At 41.2% G+C, this 24,337-nt stretch overlaps 2 protein-coding genes across 2 annotated transcripts; both read left to right on the top strand.

The window, feature by feature from the left end:
- Positions 1-2,485: 2,485 nt before the first annotated feature.
- LOC144527192 (contactin-5-like) lies at positions 2,486-5,570 on the top strand. Its single transcript, XM_078265119.1, has one exon. It carries the CDS (start codon positions 3,334-3,336, stop codon positions 4,705-4,707), a length of 1,374 nt encoding a protein of 457 aa, XP_078121245.1. The 5' UTR covers positions 2,486-3,333; the 3' UTR covers positions 4,708-5,570.
- A 788-nt stretch (positions 5,571-6,358) lies between these two features.
- Positions 6,359-22,621, top strand: crfb16 (cytokine receptor family member B16). Its single transcript, XM_078265125.1, has 8 exons — positions 6,359-7,269; positions 7,720-7,875; positions 8,351-8,477; positions 12,998-13,188; positions 15,497-15,621; positions 16,797-16,944; positions 17,185-17,336; positions 20,476-22,621. Exons 2-8 carry the CDS (start codon positions 7,773-7,775, stop codon positions 20,563-20,565), a joined length of 936 nt encoding a protein of 311 aa, XP_078121251.1. The 5' UTR covers positions 6,359-7,269; positions 7,720-7,772; the 3' UTR covers positions 20,566-22,621.
- Positions 22,622-24,337: the final 1,716 nt, after the last annotated feature.

Genomic DNA, 24,337 nt, shown 5'->3' with positions numbered 1-24,337 from the left:
ACATTAGATTTCAGAAAACTTAAAAAAAACTTGTCTTACTACTTTAAAAAACAATGTAATGTTACAGTAAAACAGAAAATATGTATTGGGCAAAACACGTTTGTAAGAGTAGCACAGTGTTGTATACAGTAGCATGAAACAAGAAAACAAAAGTACAAAGATATGTAAACCAAAGCTCATTTTTAGAATAAAGAATATGTGTGTGTGTGTGTGTGTGTGTGTGTGTGTGTGTGTGTGTGTGTGTGTGTTTGTGCGTGCTTGTGTGTCGGGGTGGGGGGATGGGGGGGATTTTATGCACTCTGTGCAAAACAGAGTAAAACAAAGTTTTTTTCTGATTGATTTGTAATGCTGAAATAGAAATTAGATAGTTGCATGCAGTATGGACGCCACTGTAAAGTTACTCAATCTGTAGTTGATCACATGATGAATAAGTGTGGCCCTGATCTCATCAGAGATGGCTCTCCTTCCTCTTCTTCCCTCTTCCTCCTCCTCGTTGTCGTCCCCTGTCTCTCCCTCCTACTCCCCTTGCTCTCTGTCTATTGTTGCCATCCATTGTTCAAAACAGGTAATCTGACCTTTGACCTCTGTATAGGCCTATACTAAAGCAGTGATTGGTTAGTGTTCAGTTATGACATAATGTGTTTGCTCATGTGAGGAGTGTGTGTGTGTCCTGGTAAATAAGTGTAGCATTTTGATTGGCTGTGTTTAGAAAAGGAAAGCCAGTCACTTCCTGTTAGATGTTTGTGTCTTAGGTAGAGAACTGGGTGTAGTGTTTTGAAAAAAGTGTTTTATGCGATTGAAAACTGAGTGAAAGGCTGAGAAATAGTTATGGTTTTGGAGATTTTCTGTGTAATTTTGCACTTTGAGTGAGAGGTTTCAAAAACCTTGTGACATGAAAAGATTTTGTGTGTAAGCAGTTGAAAAAAACTGTAATGTAGGCAATCCACTGGGGAATTTTCATTGTGATTTCTGTTATATTATACTATAAATATTAACCCTTATTTACCTGTAGTCTTTAAAATGTCTGATTTTATAATCTATATCTTTAAAGGTTTGTTCTCATGCGCTGAGCCAGAAATCTCCACTTCAGATCAGCAAACACTCAATGTGTTGTTTTGGAGTTTTTTGTCGTGTAATAAAGAACATATATTAAACAGTTGATATTATATATAATACTGTGCAGTAAGATATAATTATTATACAATAGATATATTCGTATCTTAATACTGTGGTATATAACTTGACTGCAGTATTTCCAAAAATAAGCGGTACATCTGTTATCGTTGATCAGAGAGACAGAACACAAACCACAGAGACAAACAAGTCATCTTGTTGTTTCACCCCCTCAAAAAAACATCTGCATCTCCTCTTGAAGCAGAACTAGAGCGTCCATGTTAACATGTTAACATCAAACAACATATTTTGATTTTAAATTTGCCATATCCGGATGTCACTGTTTTTCAGTCTCTTCATTAAAGCTACATGATGTTTCACTGAGTGAAATAATCAAATGGAACATTTCTACGTGTCTGCTGCATCATTTTAGACACATTTCAACAATATCCAGCCGAACGGATTTGGTATTTTTGTAAACTTTGGGATCCCTTCTAACAACTAAAATACAGTTCAGAGGGTTAGTTTGTAAAGACGAAGCCACCGGAGGGTTCAGAAGAGTTTAAAGCCAGGTGTTGTCCTCATATCTGAAGCAGTGGTTATGGTGCTGCTCGCTGGGAGGAGCTCAGGTCTCTGATCTCTACTTCCTCTCTACTCTCCACCTCCATGTTGATGTCAGCCACAAAGGGTTTAGGCCACTTCTGGGTTTTGGAGGAAACATTCGGGGGTTGTGTTTTCTCCTTAACTTTTCCAGGACATGAACACCTGTTTCCTGGTGAAAGTCTTGTGTTTTCTCCTTAACTTCTTCAGGACATGAACACCTGTTTCCTGGTGAAAGTCTTGTGTTTTCTCCTTAACTTCTCCAGGACATGAACACCTGTTTCCTGGGTGAAAGTCTTGTGTTTTCTCCTTAACTTCTCCAGGACATGAACACCTGTTTCCTGGGTGAAAGTCTTGTGTTTTCTCCTTAACTTCTTCAGGACATGAACACCTGTTTCCTCGGTGAAAGTCTTGTGTTTTCTCCTTAACTTCTCCAGGACATGAACACCTGTTTCCTCGGTGAAGGTTTAGTCGTGCAACAGAAAACTCAGATTGGACAGATAGTCTAGCTAGCTGTCTGGATTTACCCTGCTTAGAACGCCAACACTGTGGTGGTCATATATATACATACTGTATACACACACATATATATATATATATATATATGCAGCAGACCAGGCACACAACTTAGCGCTTTAGATAACTGTATATTTTGGACACATGTTCACAACAGTTTCACTTTTACTGTACCGGCCACTGGAAAGACCATAACATGCAGGTCAACAGTTCTGCTTTGAAAAATGAGCTTTTCATCTTACAAATGCAAATGTATATAAGGCCACCTGAAATATACATAAATTTGACAGTCTGCCAAAACTGATATGTTAATATTTATCATTTAAACGTGTTGCTTTTATTACTTACAAGATAGATGTTCAAAAATACAGCAATGTTTTGTACATAAATCATTTTAGGTTTCCATGGTAGCAGAGAGGTCTACATGCAACCTCATGTTTGTACAAAGTTGCTTTAATAAGCTATCACATATACAGAAAGACTGACAGTAATGGATGTTACAGCTCCAATCCTTCCCATAATAGATACACTTAAAAAGTGATTTTATTTCTTATTATCTTACAACAAATATAAAATGCATCCCATTTGCTGAACTGAACAGAACTAAAGCGTCACTGCAAAAACAGCTCGGTCCTTTGAAACACTACACATTGATTTTTGTAATTTTACAGCTTCTGTTAGCCACACCAGCACTCCACTAATGCATTGGGATACCTAACCAAATCCAAAAAGAAAGTGTTTAAACACAATAACAGTGCCATTAAGAAATAAAGTCTCTGCCAAATACACACACGCACATACATGCACGCACACACACACACACACACACACACACACACACACACACACACACACACACACACTTATCGCTGGTGGTTTCCTCACATCTCTACATAATCTGTTTGAAGGCACGATAGCTTCTGTGGTTATAGACACCTTTAAAGGAAATTGATCACTGGATAGAGAGCTGATGCTGCAAAGTTTCCTCTGATGATGAGATAAAGAAGTCATGTTTGTTAAAAAAGAAAAATAGTAGCTGCTAATGAGGGTTGCCGTGGAGCTGATGAGTTGAGTGGTGTCAGTGTTTGTCGACCTCGGAGCAGAATGGCTGCAGTCGCAGAGCTCTCCTTCCTGCTGTTTGCTCTCAGCAACAACATCCATGCAGAAGAACGGATCACCGTCCAACAGGAAAATACCGCTTACACCTTCAGCCTCCCCGAGAACACCAACTCCTGCCTGATCTCCAGATTTGTTGGTGAGGAGAAGCTTGTCCTGTGGAACACTTCTGACCTCCGGTCCAATAACTCCTCAGTACCTGAACACTTGAAACGACTTGTCAGCACGGGGAAAACGTATTCTTATACCATCTGCAGCCTGACCCATTCAGACTCTGGCCTGTACCAAGAGGAGTGTTGGACTAAGGGCAACCTGACACATGAGAAAAACATTAGTATTACTGTTTGTAGTTCAATGCATAAGATGGGAGGAACTGACACGAGACTTGGAAAAACAGTAGACATGCAATGTGATAGAGCTGCTCACAATCTGGATATCCAGTGGCTCAAACATGACATTAGATATGAGCAAGAAATATGGACCAGAGTTTTTGGGGACAATGTGACATCAGTGACGGACAATGTTAGAGGAAGATACCAACTAGTGACAAAGACATCAACTCTTCGTATATCCAACGTCACAATAACAGACCTTGGGGAGTACACCTGTCTCATGATGAACCAACAGAAGTGTGTTAAAAGTGACGAAAAACTGTTGAGACTAAAGTCAGAGACAATCTACCGCTCAGTGGAAGAGACGGCTGTGTTGCCGTGCAATGTCAATGATTTCACTGATGACCCGCCCCCACTTTGGAAGTTTAAACAAAAATCACTCTTCCACACTGACCTCGGACTACAAAACCAGACTGTTCCTTCAGTAGACCAAAACTACTCGCTGGCGTTTTCATCTCTAATGTTAAATCACTCAGGTTGGTACTCCTGTTATGCCTCTAAGACACAGCAAGTATATTTGCTGTTGGTGTGCCCCAAATTTGGCCCACCTGCTGTAGAGCTCTTCTCAGAGGGAGAAAAAGTCACTGTCAGATGCAGAGATTGGCGAGAGGGTACGGGGCACTATTGGTTCATCAAGTCAAACCGAACAGAGGGAAGAGTCTTTAGTGTAAAAGATCAGAGAATGAGCAGAGTAAGCTGGTACTATAATAATGGTAACCTGGTTATCTCTAATGTCTCAGTGGAAGACACAGGGGAGTACTGGTGTGTGGTTTATGACCCATATCATCAGTGTGTGTCAACAGAGAGAACAGTGTTAGTGTACATGGAGCCCTTTGGGATTTACTCCACCTTCTTCAAAGTGCGATGCTCAGTGCTCAGTGTTCTGCTGCTGATGCTCTGTGCTGCTGTAGTCGCTGTGAACCTGAGGACACGGAGAGGAGCGCAGCTTTCAGCTCAGAGAGAGACTTAATACGCATATAGTCCTTCCATCAATGTCTTTAATACAGCGTGGTATACACTTGATTTTAAAACAATGCATGTCAGATATTAATGCAAATAAAACATTTGAACTTGAACACAAAAGACATAGAGAAAGACGGAGAGATTACAAAAACAAATGTATGTGGTATTATTATTAGGATTATTAGGATTAATAAATTAAATGTAGTAAATTGTAAGATGGGAAATAAGACATAATACCCAACGTTATGAATACCCAATGATTATTATTATAATTAGGAAAATAATACTGAGAAAAATAAGTTTTTTAGGTTAGAAGTCACAGGGTGCAGATGTTCCCTTACATCTATATTAGTTTGTTTTTCTATAAATGTATTATATTATATTGTACATTTTGTTTACCTTTTCTTTATGTTGTTGCTGTCTGATGATAGAGGCAACTGCTACAACGATTATTTCTAGTCATAGTTCAACTGTCTTTGTTACTATCACTGCCACTGTTCATCATTCCAACTGCTATAATCATGAATCATATTTCTCTGTATCCAAACCGGCATGTTATTTTTTAACATGTTGGTAATTAACGTTTTAACATCACTGTCACCTAAGGTGTTTTCTTTTTTCAAATCATTTCACCTTTACCATTTTATCTTGTGTTTCTGTACTGATGTTTTGTTTTAAATCAAAAGATTATGTGATTTTTTTAAATATTATATGTGAAGGAATCTGAATTGTCTTTGATGCATTTATAATTGTTGTATCTTGCAGTGTTGTCAGTGTTACACACTTGTTATTATACCTTGGTCTATATCACTCTATAATCAATTGTCTGTTTAATGAAGGTTACAAATAAACAAAACTTGGTAACCACTTTTTACTGTTTGAATGTGATTCTGATTTTAGTTATTATAAGCAATATATCTCTCGGTCTGTAAAATGTTTCTTACATGAAATTTAAATAAGTAAGTAAGTAAAGTTTATTTCTAGAGCACATTTAAACACAGCCTCGGCTGACCAAAGTGCTGTATAAAAGAACATAGAAATGTAAAAATAAAACAATAAAAAACTAGAAAGAAAACACAAGAAGAACATCCCTACGACAACAGCAAGCAGCAATTCCCAAATACAGAAATATAGACATGATGATAACAGATTGAGAGATTAGAGTGTTAAAAAGACCAGTGAGTAAAAATGTGTCTTCAGTAAACATCTGAAATCTAAAGGCAGCTGGTTCCAAAGTCGTATGTTTGTCCCATATTTGTCCGTTTGCAGATGATCTGTATCTGTGTTTCATTTGCCTGATAACCGATAAAGTTAACGTATTAAAAAGTGTTCTACTTCGGCTCGGCTACAGCTCTGTGTCTGTCCCTCTGTGTCAGTTTCACTCACCACTGAGTCTGACTCTCATGTCCTGCCCACAACCCTCATCTGGTTGGCTAGATGTGATACGTGTATCAGCCAATCAACACTCATCATGACATGCAGCATGTCTCTCTTTGTAGTCCTTTTGTGTCTTTTTATGTCTCTTTGTGTCTCTTTGTGGTCCTATGGTGTCTCTTTGTGTCTCTTTGTGGTCCTTTTGTGTCTCTTTGTAGCTGTTTGTGTCTCTTTGTGTCTCTTTGTGGTCCTTTTGTGTCTCTTTGGCTTTGTGTCTCTTTGTGTCTCTTTGTGGTCCTATGGTGTCTCTTTGTAGCTGTTTTGTGTCTCTTTGTTTCTCTTTGTGGTCTTATGGTGTCTCTTTGTAGCTGTTTTGTGTCTCTTTGTTTCTCTTTGTGGTCCTTTTGTGTCTCTTTGTAGCTGTTTTGTGTCTCTTTGTGTCTCTTTGTGGTCCTATGGTGTCTCTTTGTAGCTGTTTTGTGTCTCTTTGTGTCTCTTTGTGGTCCTATGGTGTCTCTTTGTGTCTCTTTGTGGTCCTTTTGTGTCTCTTTGTAGCTGCTTTGTGTCTCTTTGTGGTCCTCTGGTGTCTCTTTGTAGCTGTTTGTGTCTCTTTTTGTCTCATGTGGTCATTGTTTGATCTCCATGTGTCGTGTCTCTTTGTAGTTTTTTTGTGTCTGTTCTTATTTTGTGTGTCTTTGCAGTTACTTTGCACCTTTTGTAGTCGTTTTATAACTCTTTATGGTCATTTTGTGTGCTGTGGATGTTTTGCATCTCTTCATGTTAGTTCATGTCTCTTTGAGTATTATTTTGCAGGTGAAGGCCAGGAGGGCCCCTGTCTCAGTATAGAGGTGTCGTGAGTTTAACCTGTAAATTAACGTTGACATCTGACGCCCTGAGGCAACTAAGAACAAGTTGAACCGGCTCTGCAGCCTCAGCATCCCGACATACCAGCTTTTCTCTGGAGACCGCGGACAGATCGCAGCCACGCTCACATAACTTCTGCTTTTTTCACACACCAAACTGCTTCTTCATGTTCTTCTACGCTCTGACAGAAACCTCAGACTCTAGATCGTGTGGATCTTAACCTGAGAGATTAATTGGGATATTATCGTCCTTTTCACACTGGATTTAAAGCTTTTTAATAGACATCTTGGATTATGTAACGATGCATCCAGAAACGTGCACTGCTTGAAAGGTAAGGCAGCTTTATTTCTATAAAATGTTTTACAGCAACAAGGCAATTCAACATAGTTTACATAAAACATTAATGAGCAGTTAAACACATCTGTTAAAGAGAATAAAAGCAGCTATAATAGAATAAGACATTTACGGAATACATAAATAAAAGTTACGGTGCAGTGTAGGGATGTAACAATGTGTTGTGAATCGGTTAAAATGGATATAAATGTGTAAAGATTACACCTACTTACAATATACGATACAATATTACTTACAGCCTACTTTCAAGCCAAGAGTTTGTGTGTGTGTGTGTGTGTGTGTGTGTGTGTGTGTGTGTGTGTGTGTGTGTGTGTGTATGTCTGTAAGTGTATGCGTGTGTGTGTGTGTGTGTGTGTGTGTGTGTGTGTGTGTGTGTGTGTGTCTATCTGGGTTACATGCTGTGTTTACATGCTGTATTATGGATCAGTTTGCATGCAGGTTGTTGGTGTGATTGGGACATGTTGGAGCTGACGTGAGCAGATGAATTTCCTCCTTTTGGTTCTGGAGACAAACTCTCCGGTGATGAGACCGAGACGCTCTCTGAGTCTGCTGCTGACCATGCTCCTGCTGAACAGTGCAAACTGTGAGTTTAACTTTTACACACATACACACACACACACACACACATATCACTGGTGGTTTCCTCACATCTCTACATAATCTCTGTTTGAAGGCACGACAGCCTGATTATAGACACCAGTAAAGTCAACACACACACACACACACACACACACACACACACACACACACACTTTTACTGTCAGCTGTCTGATTGTTGTAATTATGGACCTTGCTTTATCCAATGTTCACATTTCTGTTCTGAAAATGTACTTTCATGCTGATATCTGTTCAATATTTTCCATATTTACCTGCAGTGTCTCCACTTAATTGGCCTATCTTTGCAGAAGCATAAAGTTGTAAAGAAATAGTTTTAATTGAATTAAGTATCCTGATTATTAAATTGAATGTATCCCCTCAGCTCATTCGTTCTGCTCCCTAACTACATAATAATAAACGCTGATGCCTGAGATGTAAAGCTGATCTCTGTGTGTCTGCAGGTGTCTGGATGCTGCCGGCTCCCAGCAGAGTTCACATGGAGTCTGTCAACATGAGACACGTACTGAGGTGGCGCCCGCCGCAGGCCGCCGGCCACACCGCTGTGCTCTACTCCGTGCAGTTCCAGGGGTACGTTACGTAAGGGTTAATCTTAATGCGTTAATGTCAACTTTGGCTCCGCTGCGTGTCGGACGGTTCGCACCTCGCCGTCGTCCATTAATACCTGACAATGGACACCTCGTCGGGCATTAACCCGCTTATACCATGGTCACATGCCAAGTTTTTTTTTAAACATTAATTCATATTTGAATACGTTTTACAATCAAAATCTAAAGTTTTTCCAAACAATAATTCTGTGTCCCTGGTTACACCTGAGGGTTTGACTAATACCTGGAACAATCATTCCCATCTCATAAGGTTTTTATGCAATGCAAACGTTGTTCCCTGCCCCAGGGAATAGAACAGACCTTAGATACGACTTGCCACCCTTCAGCTCAGCTCCGAGCCAGAAAGCTAGCGCTATGCTAGCAAGCTCCAAAGTCTATTGTGTACAGTTGGCAATCAGTAAAAATAACGTGACAATATGTTTAGCATCAAGACAAGCTAGCGTCATTGTCCCCAGAACGACTTTTACAAACAATTTTCCGCGATGTGTAACGTTACCGTCGGCCGCGGCCTGAAGTAGCGACCTGAAATGAACGGGATGTGAGATAACGTTATTCGCTGTGAAACAAAGTCAGTTCAGAGGGGAAGTATAACTTACTTCCTGCAGCGTGTGTGTTAGCGCCATCCTGTGGTGTTCAGAGGACGAGGCACTGAAGCACAACACAGTGTTGGAAATAACAGATTCACATTTCATTTTTGATTTAATGTAGCGCATTCATTTAGAACAGTAACTAGTCAGTTTCACCGGAACTCCTTTTTTATGGACACCCTGCAGCCAATCAGAATCGAGTATTCACCCAGACCATGGTATAAGCATGAAACAAATACTTTACTGACAATTAACATCACACACACACACACACACACACACACACACACACACACAGCCCGTCCTGCTGCCACAGATCTCACTTTAATTAATTTGCCGCTGGAAGTAGTCCCAGCATTCACAGTTTTGTAGTTTGTTTGTGTCTCTTTGTGATCTTTGTGTCTCTTTGTGGTCTTCATGTGTGTCTTTGAGGTGATTCTGGGACTCTTTTGTAGATATTTTGTGTCTCTTTCTGGTCATTGTGCGTCTCTCCCATAGTGGGTTTCTGTTTCTTCCAGTGACATATTGCAGGTGAAGATGTTTTCTGGAAGCGTTTAAGTCTCCTTGTGGTCATTTTGTGTTTTGTTTTCAATCGTGTGTAATGTATTTGTAGTAATAGTTGCAGTAAAGTGAGTTCATCCAGAAAAGAATAAACCAAACTGACTACGATACGACTTTTATTGTCAGTCAGGGCTGAAATTCTTTTTGCATCCCTGGGTAGCTCAATACAAGAAAGAGGCCATAGACATACAGTACATACCGACATACATAAGATGAATAACACCAAAGGACATATATGAAACATTACCACAAATGACATAAACACCCATAATAGGAAACAAAGCATACATGTATAACAACAGCAAATGACAAAGTGAGTACATCCAGAAAAGAATAAACCAAACTGACTATAGTGAAGAGAAACAGCTGATACCTGCAGGTTAAAGAGAGAGTGCCCATCGCGTCCACTGAGTCATTTAAATACTCTGACTTGTAAAAATAAAGGACACACCTGTGCTAATCGTCGTAGGTGTGTCTGTGTGATCATGACATCATAACAACACTTAAAGGGTAACTCTCGCCAAAATACAACCTAGGGTCTTTTTGTGAATGTACCCGAGTCAAAGGGCCGTGGTTGTGTTTTGGCGAGAGTTACCCTTTAACTTTAGACACTTTAGTTTCTACATCCGGCTCCTGCGTCATGCCAGCTGTCAATCACAGAGAAGACGCTTTAATTAACTTACAGAAACATTCCTGCGGCTGCTATGAAGTCTTCTTCCGTTTGTTTATGAGCAGAGCACAGTTCAGTGTCACCGCTGCCTCGTAACCTGTTCTACATTTCACCAGCGCTGGAAGAAGTATTCGGATCCTTTACTGCAAAGTACTAACACCACACTGGAAAAACACTCTGTTACAGTAAAAGTCCTACTGTATTGTATGTACTACTTTTTAACAATATTTCGACACAACATGAATGCAGCGCGATCACAGTGTCATGACATTTTGCAAATAAGTGAAAAATAATTTCTGTATCCGCTCCAAAATGTAATGGGTTCTTCCTTGAGCTGTGCTTCATCCTTCCACCAAGTTTTATTAAAATCAGGGCAGAAGTCTTTACAGCAAACTAAGTTTACGTTACTGTAAAACTGACAAGATGTGGAAGGAAGCCTGTTGTTTTGGGGGATATTTTGGTGGTCTGTGAGTTTCTATTTAGGTAAGTGGTCCTTGGTCTGAGTAACACTGCGTTAGATGATCGCATAGATGTGTTGTGCCCGCAAAAGCATTAAAATCTCAAGCATCAAAAGCGCCAAAAAAGTGTCACTGGAACGTAATTAGTACACGGTGATAAATGTCACCCAACAGGTAGGCTGCACCTGTCCACAGGCCGACGCGCTGACTCATGTTTAAGCTTAATCACATCATCACTGCGGTTCAATCAATTAATCTGGATACAAAACAAAATCAAAACACAAAGAGAATAAGTAGCTTCGGTGAGTCAGAGGCATGCAGGGAGTTTGGATAATTATCCTTGAGGCACAACTTCAACTTCTTCTGGAGAATACGGCAAATATGTTCAGTTTCAGATTACACAACCCGTTCCACAGTCATGCTGCGACGTTTGTTGTATACGTTTGAGTGCAGCCCTCAGCCATATTATGTCCTACCTCAAAATGTTAACCCTCCTGTTGTCCTCGGGTCAAATTGGACCCGTTTTCAAAGTTTCTCTATCAGAAATATAGGTTACTTAAAACCAAAATGCTTCAGAAATAACATGGACGGTTCCATGCAACGCATTTTGCGAGTAAAATGAACTTCAGAATTACTCTCATTGAATTGTGGGGATTTTATTCCACTTTGTAGCACTTGAAAAGAAATTGAAATGGTTTCAAAACAGTTTCCTGACTAAACGTTGACAGATACCAATCTATGATCCACTCCACATCCTATGATTTCAATTGTTACTAAAATAATTCATTATTTGTGCTTTTTTTAACTCAGAAAGTAGGTATAAGTTAATATTAATGAGGTTTATTGACCATGAATTCCAGAAATAAGTGTAACACTAGTGGTAATAGGTTGGAATGAAGTTGGCTAAGAAGATGTAACACAGAATGGGGTGATAGTTTATACTTTACAAAACAGAAGGAGGACAACACAAGCGTTAATGCAGGGCGAGTTTTCCTAGTCAGCAAGTCATTATTCTGATTATTCCTACACCACATGAATGCAGCACAAAATGCCCTATCTCGCAAAGTTAACAAAAGTGAAAAAGAGTGAAAGATAATTTGCGTATCCACTCCAAAATGTAATAGGTTCTTCCTTGACCCGTGCTACATCCTTCCTTCAAGTGTCATTCAAAAGCGCTGATATCATCGAAATCGTAAAAAAGTAAAAAAAATAAAATAAAAAACATCTAGGGCCCTATTTTAAGGATCTAAGGTGTGTTTAGGGCGTGGCCAAATCCACTTTTGCTAGTTTGACTGCGGTAAAAAGGATCCGGGCGCCTGGTTCAAAAGGGTTGTACTTAGTGTCTTCATTAGTCAGAGGTGTGTTTTGGGCGTAACATGCAATCAACCAATCAGAGATCATCTCCCATTCCCTTTAAAAGCCAGGCGCGTTTGGACCTTGGAGCATTGCTATTATGATGGAGGATTTGCTGAGCATTGTTATTGTGATGGCGCATTTGCACTGTAATATTTTCATTTTTTAATCTTCTGCATGTGTGTGTGCTTCTGTGCGTCCCTGTGTGTGTAACAAACAGTGTGCGCCTGCTGTACATAAGTCTAGGAGCATTTTACTAATGCTCTGTTAAAATAATGACATGCTGCGTTATTGACTTTAGACCAGGTTTTTGTTGGTCAATGGCGCAATCACTTCCCGCTGCCTCAAGATAGCAATACTCCCAGAATGCACCTGAACACACCTCTCTGTAAGACCAGCACGCCCATGAGCCACAGATGGACGCAGGTGCATTTAAACAACGCGGGCACTGGACGGTAAACTGACAACTGCGTCGGTCTTAAACTAGCAAAGACACTTGGGCCGGGCTTTGCGGCGCACTCCGCCGGGTGCAAGATAGGGCCCTTAAAGCATAAACAACGCTAAAAGCGTCAACAAATGTTTGAAACCATCACAAAAGCGTGAAAAAGCACTTAAAAGTGCCTTCACAAGCATAACAAAAAACGTTAAAGGCCTCAAAAAGGTGAAAATAAACATACAAAAATGTTTAAAAAAATCTTCAAAAGCAAAAATAAAGTTGAAAGCGTCAAAAGCATCAAGAAAAGCATTGCATATGTTTTACAGCATTAAATAATATGTTAAAAAAGTGTCAAATAAAAAGGGTAAAAAGTGTCAAAAAGCGTCATTCTGTCCTCTTCTTCTCTTGGTGCTGCAGGGAGTTTGAGCTGACGGTGCTGAACGGCAGCTGGGTGGACGCTCCCGAGTGTCAGCTGACTCCTCACACTCAGTGCGACCTGACCTTTGACCTGGGCTCCGACGCTGACTACAACATCCGCGTCAGAGCGCAGCGCGGCCCCCGGCTGTCGCCCTGGACCCAACTCAGCCCGCCGTTCAACCGCAGACACAGTAAGACGCCGACAGACACACACTTCTTCACGTGTGAAATTAAATATTAACAGTACCAGTCAAAAATTTGGACACACATGGGCGCCCAGATAGCTCAGTTGGTAGAGCTGGCGCCCATATATAGAGGTTTACCCCTCGATGCAGCGGGCCAGGGTTCAACTCTGACCTGCAGCCCTTTGCTGTCATTCCCCTTCTCTCTCCCCTTTCATGTTTTCAGCTGTCCTGTCAAAATAAAGGTTGAAAATGCCCAAAAAATGATCTTAAAACCTTTGGACACACTTTCTCATTCAGTTAAATAGGAAGTGTGTCCAAACATTTGACTGGTACAGTATATATGAAACATAAAGGCTACATCATGAGGCCTGTACGAGATAGTTATATGATGACAGACAGAAAAGGGTTGAGGTCAAAGAATCCAGATATTTAGACAGCTCGCTTTGTACTTCCATTATTTACAAGCTTATGACAGAATCATACATGTGTTAGCCGGTCGTGTTGTCATAGTCTACATCGACAACGTTTCATTTCTGGGATTCTAGGGTCGCCGGAAATTCCGTAGGATGTCCCACATTTCAGCCGGATGTCCATTACCTTCCTTTGTGTTGTCGTTTTGTGTCGGATTTGTGAGGACTATGGTTAACTGCTCCTCAGATCTCTGCAGGGTAAATCCAGACAGCTAGCTAGACTATCTGTCCAATCTGAGTTTTCTGTTGCACGACTAAAACTACTTTTGAACGTACATATTCCACCAAAACAAGTTCCTTCCAGAGGCTGTTTTTGTCAGGACCGGTGACTAGAACTCAAGCGCAGACCAGAGTGAAGTTTCAATAAAGGTGATTTTATTGAAATGAACAAACAAAACGTGGTTTGAGTGGCAGGAGATTCAGATGAGTCAGAGAGAGGGAATGGGTTCCGGGCTCCAGTGCTTTGGATCTTGCGGTGCTGGCAGTTAGATCTGGGTCCAGGCTCAGGGCGAGATGGTCTGAGGTGAGACAGGGAAAAAGCAAGTTAGCAACAGGTAATTCACAATAGTGAAAGTTCAGATTGGCTGGCGTGTTCTCATACAAGCTGATTCAACGATCCAGCGGGGACTGGAAGGTTGGCCTGGCTTATGAAGGGGAGTTGATAGTTGATGAGGAACAGGAGTGCTGAGTGGTGTGACGAGCCTCAGGTGTGTAAGCAGGAGCTCCAGTGACCACGCCCACCTATGGCTTCCAGAGCATGTGGAGAGAGCAAAACACAGAGATGGACGCCAAACCAAAACATACCAAGCACACAGCAGGCACACCAAAAGGGAGAAAAAGAACACAAAAACTACATTCACACACATACCATGAAGGAGGCCAGGCCAGGCCAATTTTGCAGAGGCACCGTGGCTCCGTCCGGAGCTTAGCGCCGCCCGAGACGATTGTCATTGGTTTAAAGAAATACCAATAAACCAGAGCACGTTTTTGTCCCATCCAGGAATGCTTTGTGGACTAGCCAGACCTTCCTTAGCAGCGCTGTGGAGGAAGGTCTGGAAATGCCAGATGTTGTATATAATTGTTTTCAGTCAGTGAAGCTGCTCAGAAGTTACATACATTTTGTACTGAAATACATTGCATTCACAAAGGAAAAGAAAAGTTATACACTTTCACGTTATAATTACAAGAAAAAGACATTGTATTATGAGAAAGGTTAAGCCTGATTTATGGGTCTGCGTTGAATCTACGACCTCCTCCGTACGCTATGTTAAGAGTGGTAATGCACCTAATCCTACTCCCAGTTTTTAGCTGTGACTGTCCTTCCTTTGCCGTACCTGAAGTTGCTGCATTCTGGCTGCTGTCTGTAGATTCCTTCATGCTCAGCTCGTATTCTTCCAGATGTTTCATACCAGATGTTGTAACAGCGGTGATGTTGTGTATTGTTTAGGGTCCTCGCCACCACCAGACTAATCAGCATTGCAGATTGAACATGTAGCTGGACTTGAATGACCTTCTTTTGACTGAAAGTACTGCCAAACAACACTTCACTTTCTCACAGCCTACTGCATTGAACGCTCCACCTACGTAAACACCTTCCTGTAATCAACGGCGCCGTCATTACGTTGTAAGCGTAGGGTTCGGTTCGGTGGAAAAAAATTCAAAAAGCCCAATATTCGGCCGAATCCTAACCCGAATCCTGGATTTGGTGCATCCCTGGACTCTAGGGAGCGTAGGGTTGGCCTTTTCTTGCCTCCCAAAATATCTGTGCACATCCCTGTCTTTCACAACATGTAAAGGTTTTTAAAAATTGAACGAATGACTGAATATGAGTCTTGTGCCGGCAGCGGTCCTGACAGCGCCGGACATGGCGGTGACGGCAGTGGGCGACGCCCTTCATGTGACGTTCAACACGCTTCCTCTCACTGCCGCCGTCAGCGTGACGGTGTGGAAGAGAGGCGACGAGCTGCAGGTCAGAGTTTACTTCACTTCATCCCTTTTCTTTCTGTCCTTTATCCTCAATGGTCCTCTTTGCATCTGTTTGTCTAGTATCCCCCCTTTTTTTCCCCTGCTTTCCTTTCTTATATCATTTGTCTGTAGTTCTTACCTTCATTCAGTTCAACGCATTCTCATGAACGGGTTTGTATGATGTCCTACGAAATTACAGCGACTGCTGGCCGGTCAGAAGTTTAGCAGTCTTTACAGTTAAGTTTAGCTGACAAAAGGTGACCGCCATGTGGCTACGAATAAGAAAAAATATTGTGGTTTGGGTTAAAAAAAACGGTCCCGTTTCCTGGGTGAAAGTCTTGTGTTTTCTCCTTAACTTCTTCAGGACATGAACACCTGTTTCCTGGTGAAAGTCTTGTGTTTTCTCCTTAACTTCTTCAAGACATGAACACCTGTTTCCTGGTGAAAGTCTTGTGTTTTCTCCTTAACTTCTTCAGGACATGAACACCTGTTTCCTGGTGAAAGTCTTGTGTTTTCTCCTTAACTTCTTCAGGACATGAACACCTGTTTCCTGGTGAAAGTCTTGTGTTTTCTCCTTAACTTCTTCAGGACATGAACACCTGTTTCCTGGTGAAAGTCTTGTGTTTTCTCCTTAACTTCTTCAAGACATGAACACCTGTTTCCTGGTGAAAGTCTTGTGTTTTCTCCTTAACTTCTTCAAGACATGAACACCTGTTTCCTGGTGAAAGTCTTGTGTTTTCTCCTTAACTTCTTCAGGACATGAACACCTGTTTCCTGGTGAAAGTCTTGTGTTTTCTCCTTAACTTCTTCAGGACATGAACACCTGTTTCCTGGGTGAAAGTCTTGTGTTTTCTCCTTAACTTTTTCTTCTTTCGATATATAGGAATGCTTTGTTAACAGCCTGCCGTGAAAAATAACAGGATGATTTTGTTACTTTCCCCTTGTCTGATCCATTGGTGCATTTGGTTTTTAGCTTTACACTTAATGTGTATTTGTTTCACACACATAAATACAAATCAACTGAGGAAACAAAATAAAATCTTGTATAAAATACATGGAGGGTGTAGTAGAAACCTGTAATGGCTCATAAAAAAAACACACCTTAATGACATACCAAATGTCAACATGTAAACATGGAAAATCTCTCTCTCTCTCTCTCTCTCTCTCTCTCTCTCTCAGGCTGATGTGTACATGCTACCAGCTGAACAAACGCCGCTGCATGTCGCCGACCTGCAGGACGGAGCGGTGTACTGCGTCAGAGCTCACACAGTCCTCGACACTCACCTTCGCAGCAGTAGCACTGATGCCCAGTGTGTCTCCATCACAGGTACACTCACACACACACACACACACACACACACACACACACACACACACTTTGATAATTAACAAAATGACATTACAGGAGAATAATAATTTCCTTTACATAAATGCATGACACATTTACCAGAATGCAGGAAATGCATGTTATCACACTTAAAAACTTCTCCCAGACCCCCGGTTATAACGTTGCAATGTGTCGCCCCCAATGTTGAAACAAAAGAAATGAAAGTTTCTTCCCTTCCAGGTCCAGACGCTGCCTGGACGAAGCCGACCACTGTGACTGTGACCGTCATCGTCACGGCCGGCCTCCTGTTTGCTGTGTTCTGGTCCCTCCTCCGCTGCCGTCCAGATGTCTGCCAAACGTATTTCAGAAAAGAGCCGCTGCCCCACTCATTGGTCAGTCCCACTCATATATACATAAATATAGATCAAATCAGAATCATATAATCATGTTTTATCATGTCTTTCATAGAAATGCACTTACTGGTTGTTAAAGTATCCTACAAATTAAAGAAAGTTCATTGAGAATGTTATGATTCAGTTCAAAAAGGGGATTTAAGATTTTTTAAGTGCAAACTACATAACGTAACGTGACGTAATATGGCCAACTATGTATGTAAAGTCAGTACAAAAACTGAAAAAAAACAAACTAAACAAAGCCTTTTTTAAACATTTTATTTAAACTCAGTACACATTACAATCATGTGAAACTACGGTAATACATTGCTAATTTTTTAGTAGATGTAAAAATACACAGTCGTCCCGGGCCTTTCTGTGTGGAGTTTGTATGTTCACCCTCGTGGGTTTCCTTCGGGAGCTCCGGTTTCCCCCCCACCGTCAAAAACATGTAGACTAGGTTCTCCAGTCAGTGCCATTGAGCAAAGCACTGGCTCAGATCTGGAGTTGGTCCCCGGGCGCTGTGATTGGCTGCCCACTGCTCCCTAGAGGGATGGCTCAAATGGCAGAGAATGAATTTAACTTCATGTACCTTTACCTTTAAATGTTATATTTTCCAGAAAAAGTTCAAAGAATGAACACTTTGAATGTAAACAAAGCGTGCCAGAAATGCAATGCACCGTCCAGCGGTGGAATGTAACTAAGTACATTTACTCCAGTACTGTACTTAAGTCCAAATGTTGAGGTACTTGTACTATACTTGAGTCTTTTCTTTTCATGCCACTTTCTACTTCTACTCTGCTACATTTCAGAGAGAAATATTGTACTTTTTACTCCACTACATTCATCTGTTCCAGCTTTAGTTACTAGTTACTTTAGTTACTCCACTACATTCATCTGTTACAGCTTTAGTTACTAGTTACTTTAGTTACTCCGCTACATTCATCTGTTCCAGCTTTAGTTACTAGTTACTTTAGTTACTCCGCTACATTCATCTGTTACAGCTTTAGTTACTAGTTACTTTAGTTACTCCGCTACATTCATCTGTTCCAGCTTTAGTTACTAGTTACTTTAGTTACTCCTCTACATTCATCTGTTCCAGCTTTAGTTACTAGTTACTTTAGTTACTCCGCTACATTCATCTGTTCCAGCTTTAGTTACTAGTTACTTTAGTTACTCCGCTACATTCATCTGTTACAGCTTTAGTTACTAGTTACTTTACACATTCAGATTACTACACAAAAAATACATGTAGTTTATAAAATCTGATGTTTTATTATAAACTAGCCAACAATATGCACCTGTTGCAGAGAGTTCTTCACTTTTAATACTTTAACTACATTTTCCTGATGATACTTTAACTGAAGTAACATTTTCAATGCAGGACGTTACTTGTAACAGAGTATTTTAACAGTGTGGTATTAGTACTATTACTGCAGTAAATATCTTCCACCGCTGGCGCTGTTGTAGGCTTATGTTGGACTGCCCTCTAGTGGACACAATGTAAAACAACAACATGCTGATAGATAGATAGATTCAACTTTATTGTCAATGTGCAGAGTACAAGTACAAAGACAACGAAACCTTAACCTGGAAGTTGTAATGTCCTCGGGTCAAATTTGATCCATTTTCAAAACGTTTCTAGATCAAAAATGTAAGTTTCTTTCAACCAAATTGTCAAAAAAAAGTTACGTGGATGGTTCCATACAATGTTCTTTACAAGGAAAATAAAATGAATTTGCGCGTTTTATAGCATTTGAAATAGTTTTTTTATAAAAAGAACGTTGAAAAAAGTGACAAAAATGTGGGAAAAAAGTGACAAAAACTTCGTTAAATCTTTAAAAAAACGCAGGGAAAAGTGACAAATGTCAAAAGTGACAAAAACATCAGGAAAAGTGACAAAAGTGTTAATTTTTAAAAAAAACTTTTGACCCAGAAAAACTGCACAGTCGACAGGAATACAACACAAGGGTTAAACATATATTTTGATATCCTAGGTCTTGTTTGTCTTGGAGTTAAGGATATCATTTGTTTTTTAAAATTGGGAACTTGACATGTGCTCTCTTTGCTTCACTTTTTAGGACATGATTTGTATCTGTCAGTGTTATGATTTATTGTTTTCTGTAGTTGTGACAACATTCTTATGTGGAAATAAAGCTTTACACAGTTTTTAACAGACATTAAAGATACTAAAACATTGACCAATGATCTATCAGAACCTGAGATCCTCAATGGTTTTCACTCAATGAGACGGACACCAGTTTAACTCTTAGGGCCCTATTTTAACGATCTAAGGTCACGGCGTGAAGCGCCTGGTGCAGGTGTGTTTAGGGCGTGTCCAAATCCACTTTTGCTAGTTTGATGGCGGAAAAAAGGGTCCGTGCGCCGGGCGCATGGTTCAGAAGGGTTGGACTTAGTGTCTTCATTAATCAGAGGTGTGTTTTGGGCGGAACATGCAATAAACCAATCAGAGATCATCTCCCATTCCCTTTAAAAGCCAGGCGTGTTTGGACCTTGGAGCATTGCTGTTATGATGGAGGATTTGCACCGTAATATTTGTGTGTGTGTAACAAGCATAGTGTGCGCTCGCTGTGCATAAGCCTAGGCGCTGTTAAAATAAATGCGCTATTAGACTTTAGACCAGGTTTTTGTTGGTCAATGTCGCAATCACTTCCCGCTGCCTCAAGATAGCAATACTCCCAGAATGCACCTGAACACACCTCCCTGTAAGACCAGCATGCCCAGAATGCACCTGAACACACCTCCCTGTAAGACCAGCACGCCCAGAATGCACCTGAACACACCTCCCTGTAAGACCAGCATGCCCAGAATGCACCTGAACACACCTCCCTGTAAGACCAGCACGCCCAGAATGCACCTGAACATACCTCCCTGTAAGACCAGCAAGCCCATGGGCGCAAAGATGGCCGCAGGTGCATTTACTATTTAAACAACGTGGGCGCTGGACAGGAAACTGACAACTGTGTCAGTCTTAAACTAGCAAAGACACTTGCGTCGGGCTTTGCGCTGCGCCGGGTGCAAGATAGGGCCTTTAACCTGTAATACTCAGTATATTAATGTATGTTATATAGCACAGATTACATGTGTGATACAACTTTTAATCTGTCCACTGTTGCAGACAGCTGATTGGGACATACGACATCCGTTGAGCCCTGAGGAGGCGGAGCTTTGTGAGCAGATCCATGTGAGCGTCGACCCCCAAGACTGACGAGCCGAGGATCTCAGATCCTGAAGAGGAAAGAAATCTGGAAGAGCAAAGTTCTGAACTTCCATTCATCGTGGAATTTATGGAGCATGTGTTCGAGAAGATGCTTTTGAGCTCAGTTTTCTTGGGGTCAAATTTGCGTTTCCTAGGATGGAGAAGGCATGACCTGCCCTACTCTGCCTCTGATCGGATAGCACTCTTTGCTTTCTTAGGTTGGATTGAGGATTAGGCATTATGTTCACTCATCAATTTCACTATTGGCAGCCTGGTCTCACAGAATTCCGTGAAATGATCATGAACTGTTAACAGCATTACGTGCTGGGGGCCAAAAGGAATGTGTGAAAAATTCCGTGTGGCCACCACGGAAAACAATGCCAATGTAAAGTCAATGAGAAGATGACGTAGCATTAAGAGCGACTACGGTAGAGAGTAGTATCAAAGCCTGAAAATCCGTATAGGGAGGTTGGTTGGGGGGGTGGATGGGTCAAACACAGGACTTTCACCCAGGAGACCGGGGATCGTGTCCCACGTGTCACGTTTTCTAAATATAACCGTCGCTTTCTCCTTTTACTAAACCTAATTGTCCCGTTGTTGTCACGTGTGTCATGGAAATGTAAGCCCACCCACGGCTTTTTCCTTAACTTAAGGGGCCGTGTTCATTTCACGGAATTCTTCCGTGGGCCAATCACGGAATTTTTTTGCGATTCCGTGAAACTGCCACAGATTTTGAGTTAAGGGGCCGTGTTCATTTCACGGAATTCTGTGAGATCAGGTTGCTTTTGTTATGGTCCGAGGCACAATAGCATATGTATTTACGAGTAGAAACACTTTAGAAGGTATTGTATGTGAGGTATGAGCTGGGTCCGGATTGATTTGGTCCGAATGTGGACCAAGGTCTAGACTTCCAAGGTCTAGAGAACTCCTGCTTTAAACCAATCACAACAGTCTTGGGCGGCCCTACACTCAGGATGCAGCAATGGTGCTGTTGCAAAAGAGAAATAGAGAAGGGGAGGAACATCCACTGCTTTATACCAGCAATGTACGTCCGTTGAGCCAGACTAGCTGGATGATGATAATCATCTGACATTTTGAGAGGCATCTATGAGACTTTCCTCCCAAGAAAAATGACATTATCAGTCAGAAACAGGTTATGAAAAACATTTAAAGAGGTTTATTTTTTGTGACATTTGACAACATACACACTTTACTACCTATGGTAACATATATGCTATATATGTTTGTTGATGTTACCATTATGCTTTTTTTATATTGTATTCTTTTTTGTACGTGCGTGCGTGTGTGTGTGTGTGTGTGTGTGTGTCTCAAGGTTCAATTGAGGTCATATGAAGGCGATACTGTGTCATTAAATTCAACATGTTTGAATACCAAACGGTCCGTTTACGTGTGGAAGTTTTCACTGAAAATACTGAACTCAACTCATCACATACTCTAAAGAAATCCCAAATATCAACTTTACATTGTGTGTCCAAATATACAGTGGTGTGAAAAAGTGTTTGCCCCCTTCCTCATTTCCTGTTCCTTTGCATGTTTGTCACACTTAAGTGTTTCGGAACATCAAACCAATTTAAACAAAAGTCAAGGACAACACAAGTAAACACAAAATGCAATTTGTAAATGAAGGTGTTTATTATTAAAGGAGAAAAAAAATCCAAACCATCATGGCCCTGTGTGAAAAAGTGATTCCCCCCCTTGTTAAAACATACTATAACTGTGGTTGTCCACACCTGAGTTCAATTTCTCTAGCCACACCCAGGCCTGATTATTGCCACACCTGTTCACAATCAAGGCATCACTTAAATAGGAGCTGCTTGACACAGTAAGGTCCACCAGAAGATCCTTAAAAGCTACACATCATGCCGAGACCCAAAGAAATTCAGGAACAATTGAGAAAGAAAGTAATTGAGATCTATCAGTCTGGAAAGGGTTATAAAGCCATTTCCAAAGCTTTGGGAATCCAGCGAACCACAGTGAGAGCCATTATCCACAAATGGCGAAGACATGGAACAGTGGTGAACCTTCCCAGGAGTGGCCGGCCGCCCAAAATTACCCCCAAGAGCGCAGCGACGACTCATCAAGAGGTCACAAAAGACCCCACAACAACGTCCAAAGAACTGCAGGCCTCACTTGCCTCAGTTAAGGTCAGCGTTCATGCCTCCACCATCAGGAAAGACTGGGCAAAAATGGCCTGCATGGCAGAGTTCCAAGGAGAAAACCACTGCTGAGCAAAAAGAACATCAAAGCTTGTCTCAATTTCTCCAGAACACATCTTGATGATCCCCAAGACTTTTGGGACAACATTCTGTGGACCGATGAGACAAAAGTGGAACTCTTTGGAAGGTGTGTGTCCAAGTATATCTGGTGTAGAAGGAACACTGCATTTCATAAAAGAACATTATACCAACTGTAAAATATGGTGGTGGTAGTGTGATGGTCTGGGGCTGTTTTGCTGCTTCAGGACCTGGAAGACTTGCCGTGATAAAAGGAACTATGAATTCTGCTGTCTACCAAGAGATCCTGAAGGAGAATGTCCGACCATCTGTTCGTGTACTCAAGCTGAAACGAACTTGGGTTCTGCAGCAGGACAATGATCCTAAACACACCAGCAAGTCCACCACCGAATGGCTGAAGAAAAAACAAAATGAAGACTTTGGAGTGGCCTAGCCAAAGTCCTGACCTGAATCCTATTGAGATGTTGTGGTATGACCTTAAAAAGGCCGTTCATGCTCGAAAACCCTCTAATGTAACTGAATTAGGACAATTCTGCAAAGATGAGTGGGCCAAAATTCCTCCAGGACGCTGTAAAAGCCTCATTGCACGTTATCGCAAACGCTTGGTTGCAGTTGTTGCTGCTAAGGGTGGCCCAACCAGTTATTAGGTTTAGGGGGCAATCACTTTTTCACACAGGGCCATGATGGTTTGGATTTTTTTTCTCCTTTAATAATAAACACCTTCATTTACAAATTGCATTTTGTGTTTACTTGTGTTGTCCTTGACTATTGTTTAAATTGGTTTGATGTTCCGAAACACTTAAGTGTGACAAACATGCAAAGGAACAGGAAATGAGGAAGGGGGCAAACACTTTTTCACACCACTGTATATAAAAGTTAAAGCTGAACTATGCTGAAGAGACATTTTTTGTTGCACTATTTATTCTCAAGCTGCAATTCACCAATTTCACACTTGACACAATTCATGTACCGTCATATACAAAATCCTTTGGTTAGCTGAAATGTACACTTATACAGTCCTGTTCAGGGTGACCGTGACTATTGTCACCGTTTGTTTTTTTAACTGTTGTGTCCAGTTATGATTGTACTGTAGATTCAATTATTGTTAAGGACCCCCTCGAAAACGAGATGGTGCATGTCAAGGGGTTACTCCTAGGCAGGTGACAGTGCGCACGGATCCGCTGCGCCACGCATGGATGAAATAGGACTACAGTAACAGAAATGTGCAGAATTAAGACAGTCAAGACAGCCCAGTGTTTGGTGGACCGGGTACACCTTGTTCACTTAGTAGCCTACAAACCATCCACGGCATTACGCATCACCCTACAGCGTTTGTTCCTGGGGAGATGGATCCGTGCGCCATTAATGTCTGAGCCTCAGCAACTACTAACTATAAAAGACACAATCGGCCTGTTCCCAATATTATCACAACACTTTGCGACGGTTAGCTTGTTACCTGTAACGATATATGCTAAATGTAACGTCTTTCACATTAGTGTCTGACCTATCTGGGTGTGGTTTAAGAT

This window comes from Sander vitreus, chromosome 12 (assembly GCF_031162955.1).
Source record: "Sander vitreus isolate 19-12246 chromosome 12, sanVit1, whole genome shotgun sequence".
Lineage (NCBI taxonomy): Eukaryota > Metazoa > Chordata > Actinopteri > Perciformes > Percidae > Sander > Sander vitreus.
The sequence above is the reverse complement of the archived record's forward strand: the minus strand, read 5'-3'. Positions and strand labels throughout refer to the sequence as shown.

Coding starts and splice junctions, on each gene's coding strand:
- LOC144527192 (XM_078265119.1), top strand. CDS start 3,334: ATGGCTGCAGTCGCAGAGCTCTCCTTCCTGCTGTTTGCTCTCAGCAAC.
- crfb16 (XM_078265125.1), top strand. CDS start 7,773: ATGAATTTCCTCCTTTTGGTTCTGGAGACAAACTCTCCGGTGATGAGA. Junction 13,189..15,496: donor GCCGTTCAACCGCAGACACA/GTAAGACGCCGA, acceptor TTGTGCCGGCAG/CGGTCCTGACAGCGCCGGAC. Junction 16,945..17,184: donor CCAGTGTGTCTCCATCACAG/GTACACTCACAC, acceptor CTTCCCTTCCAG/GTCCAGACGCTGCCTGGACG.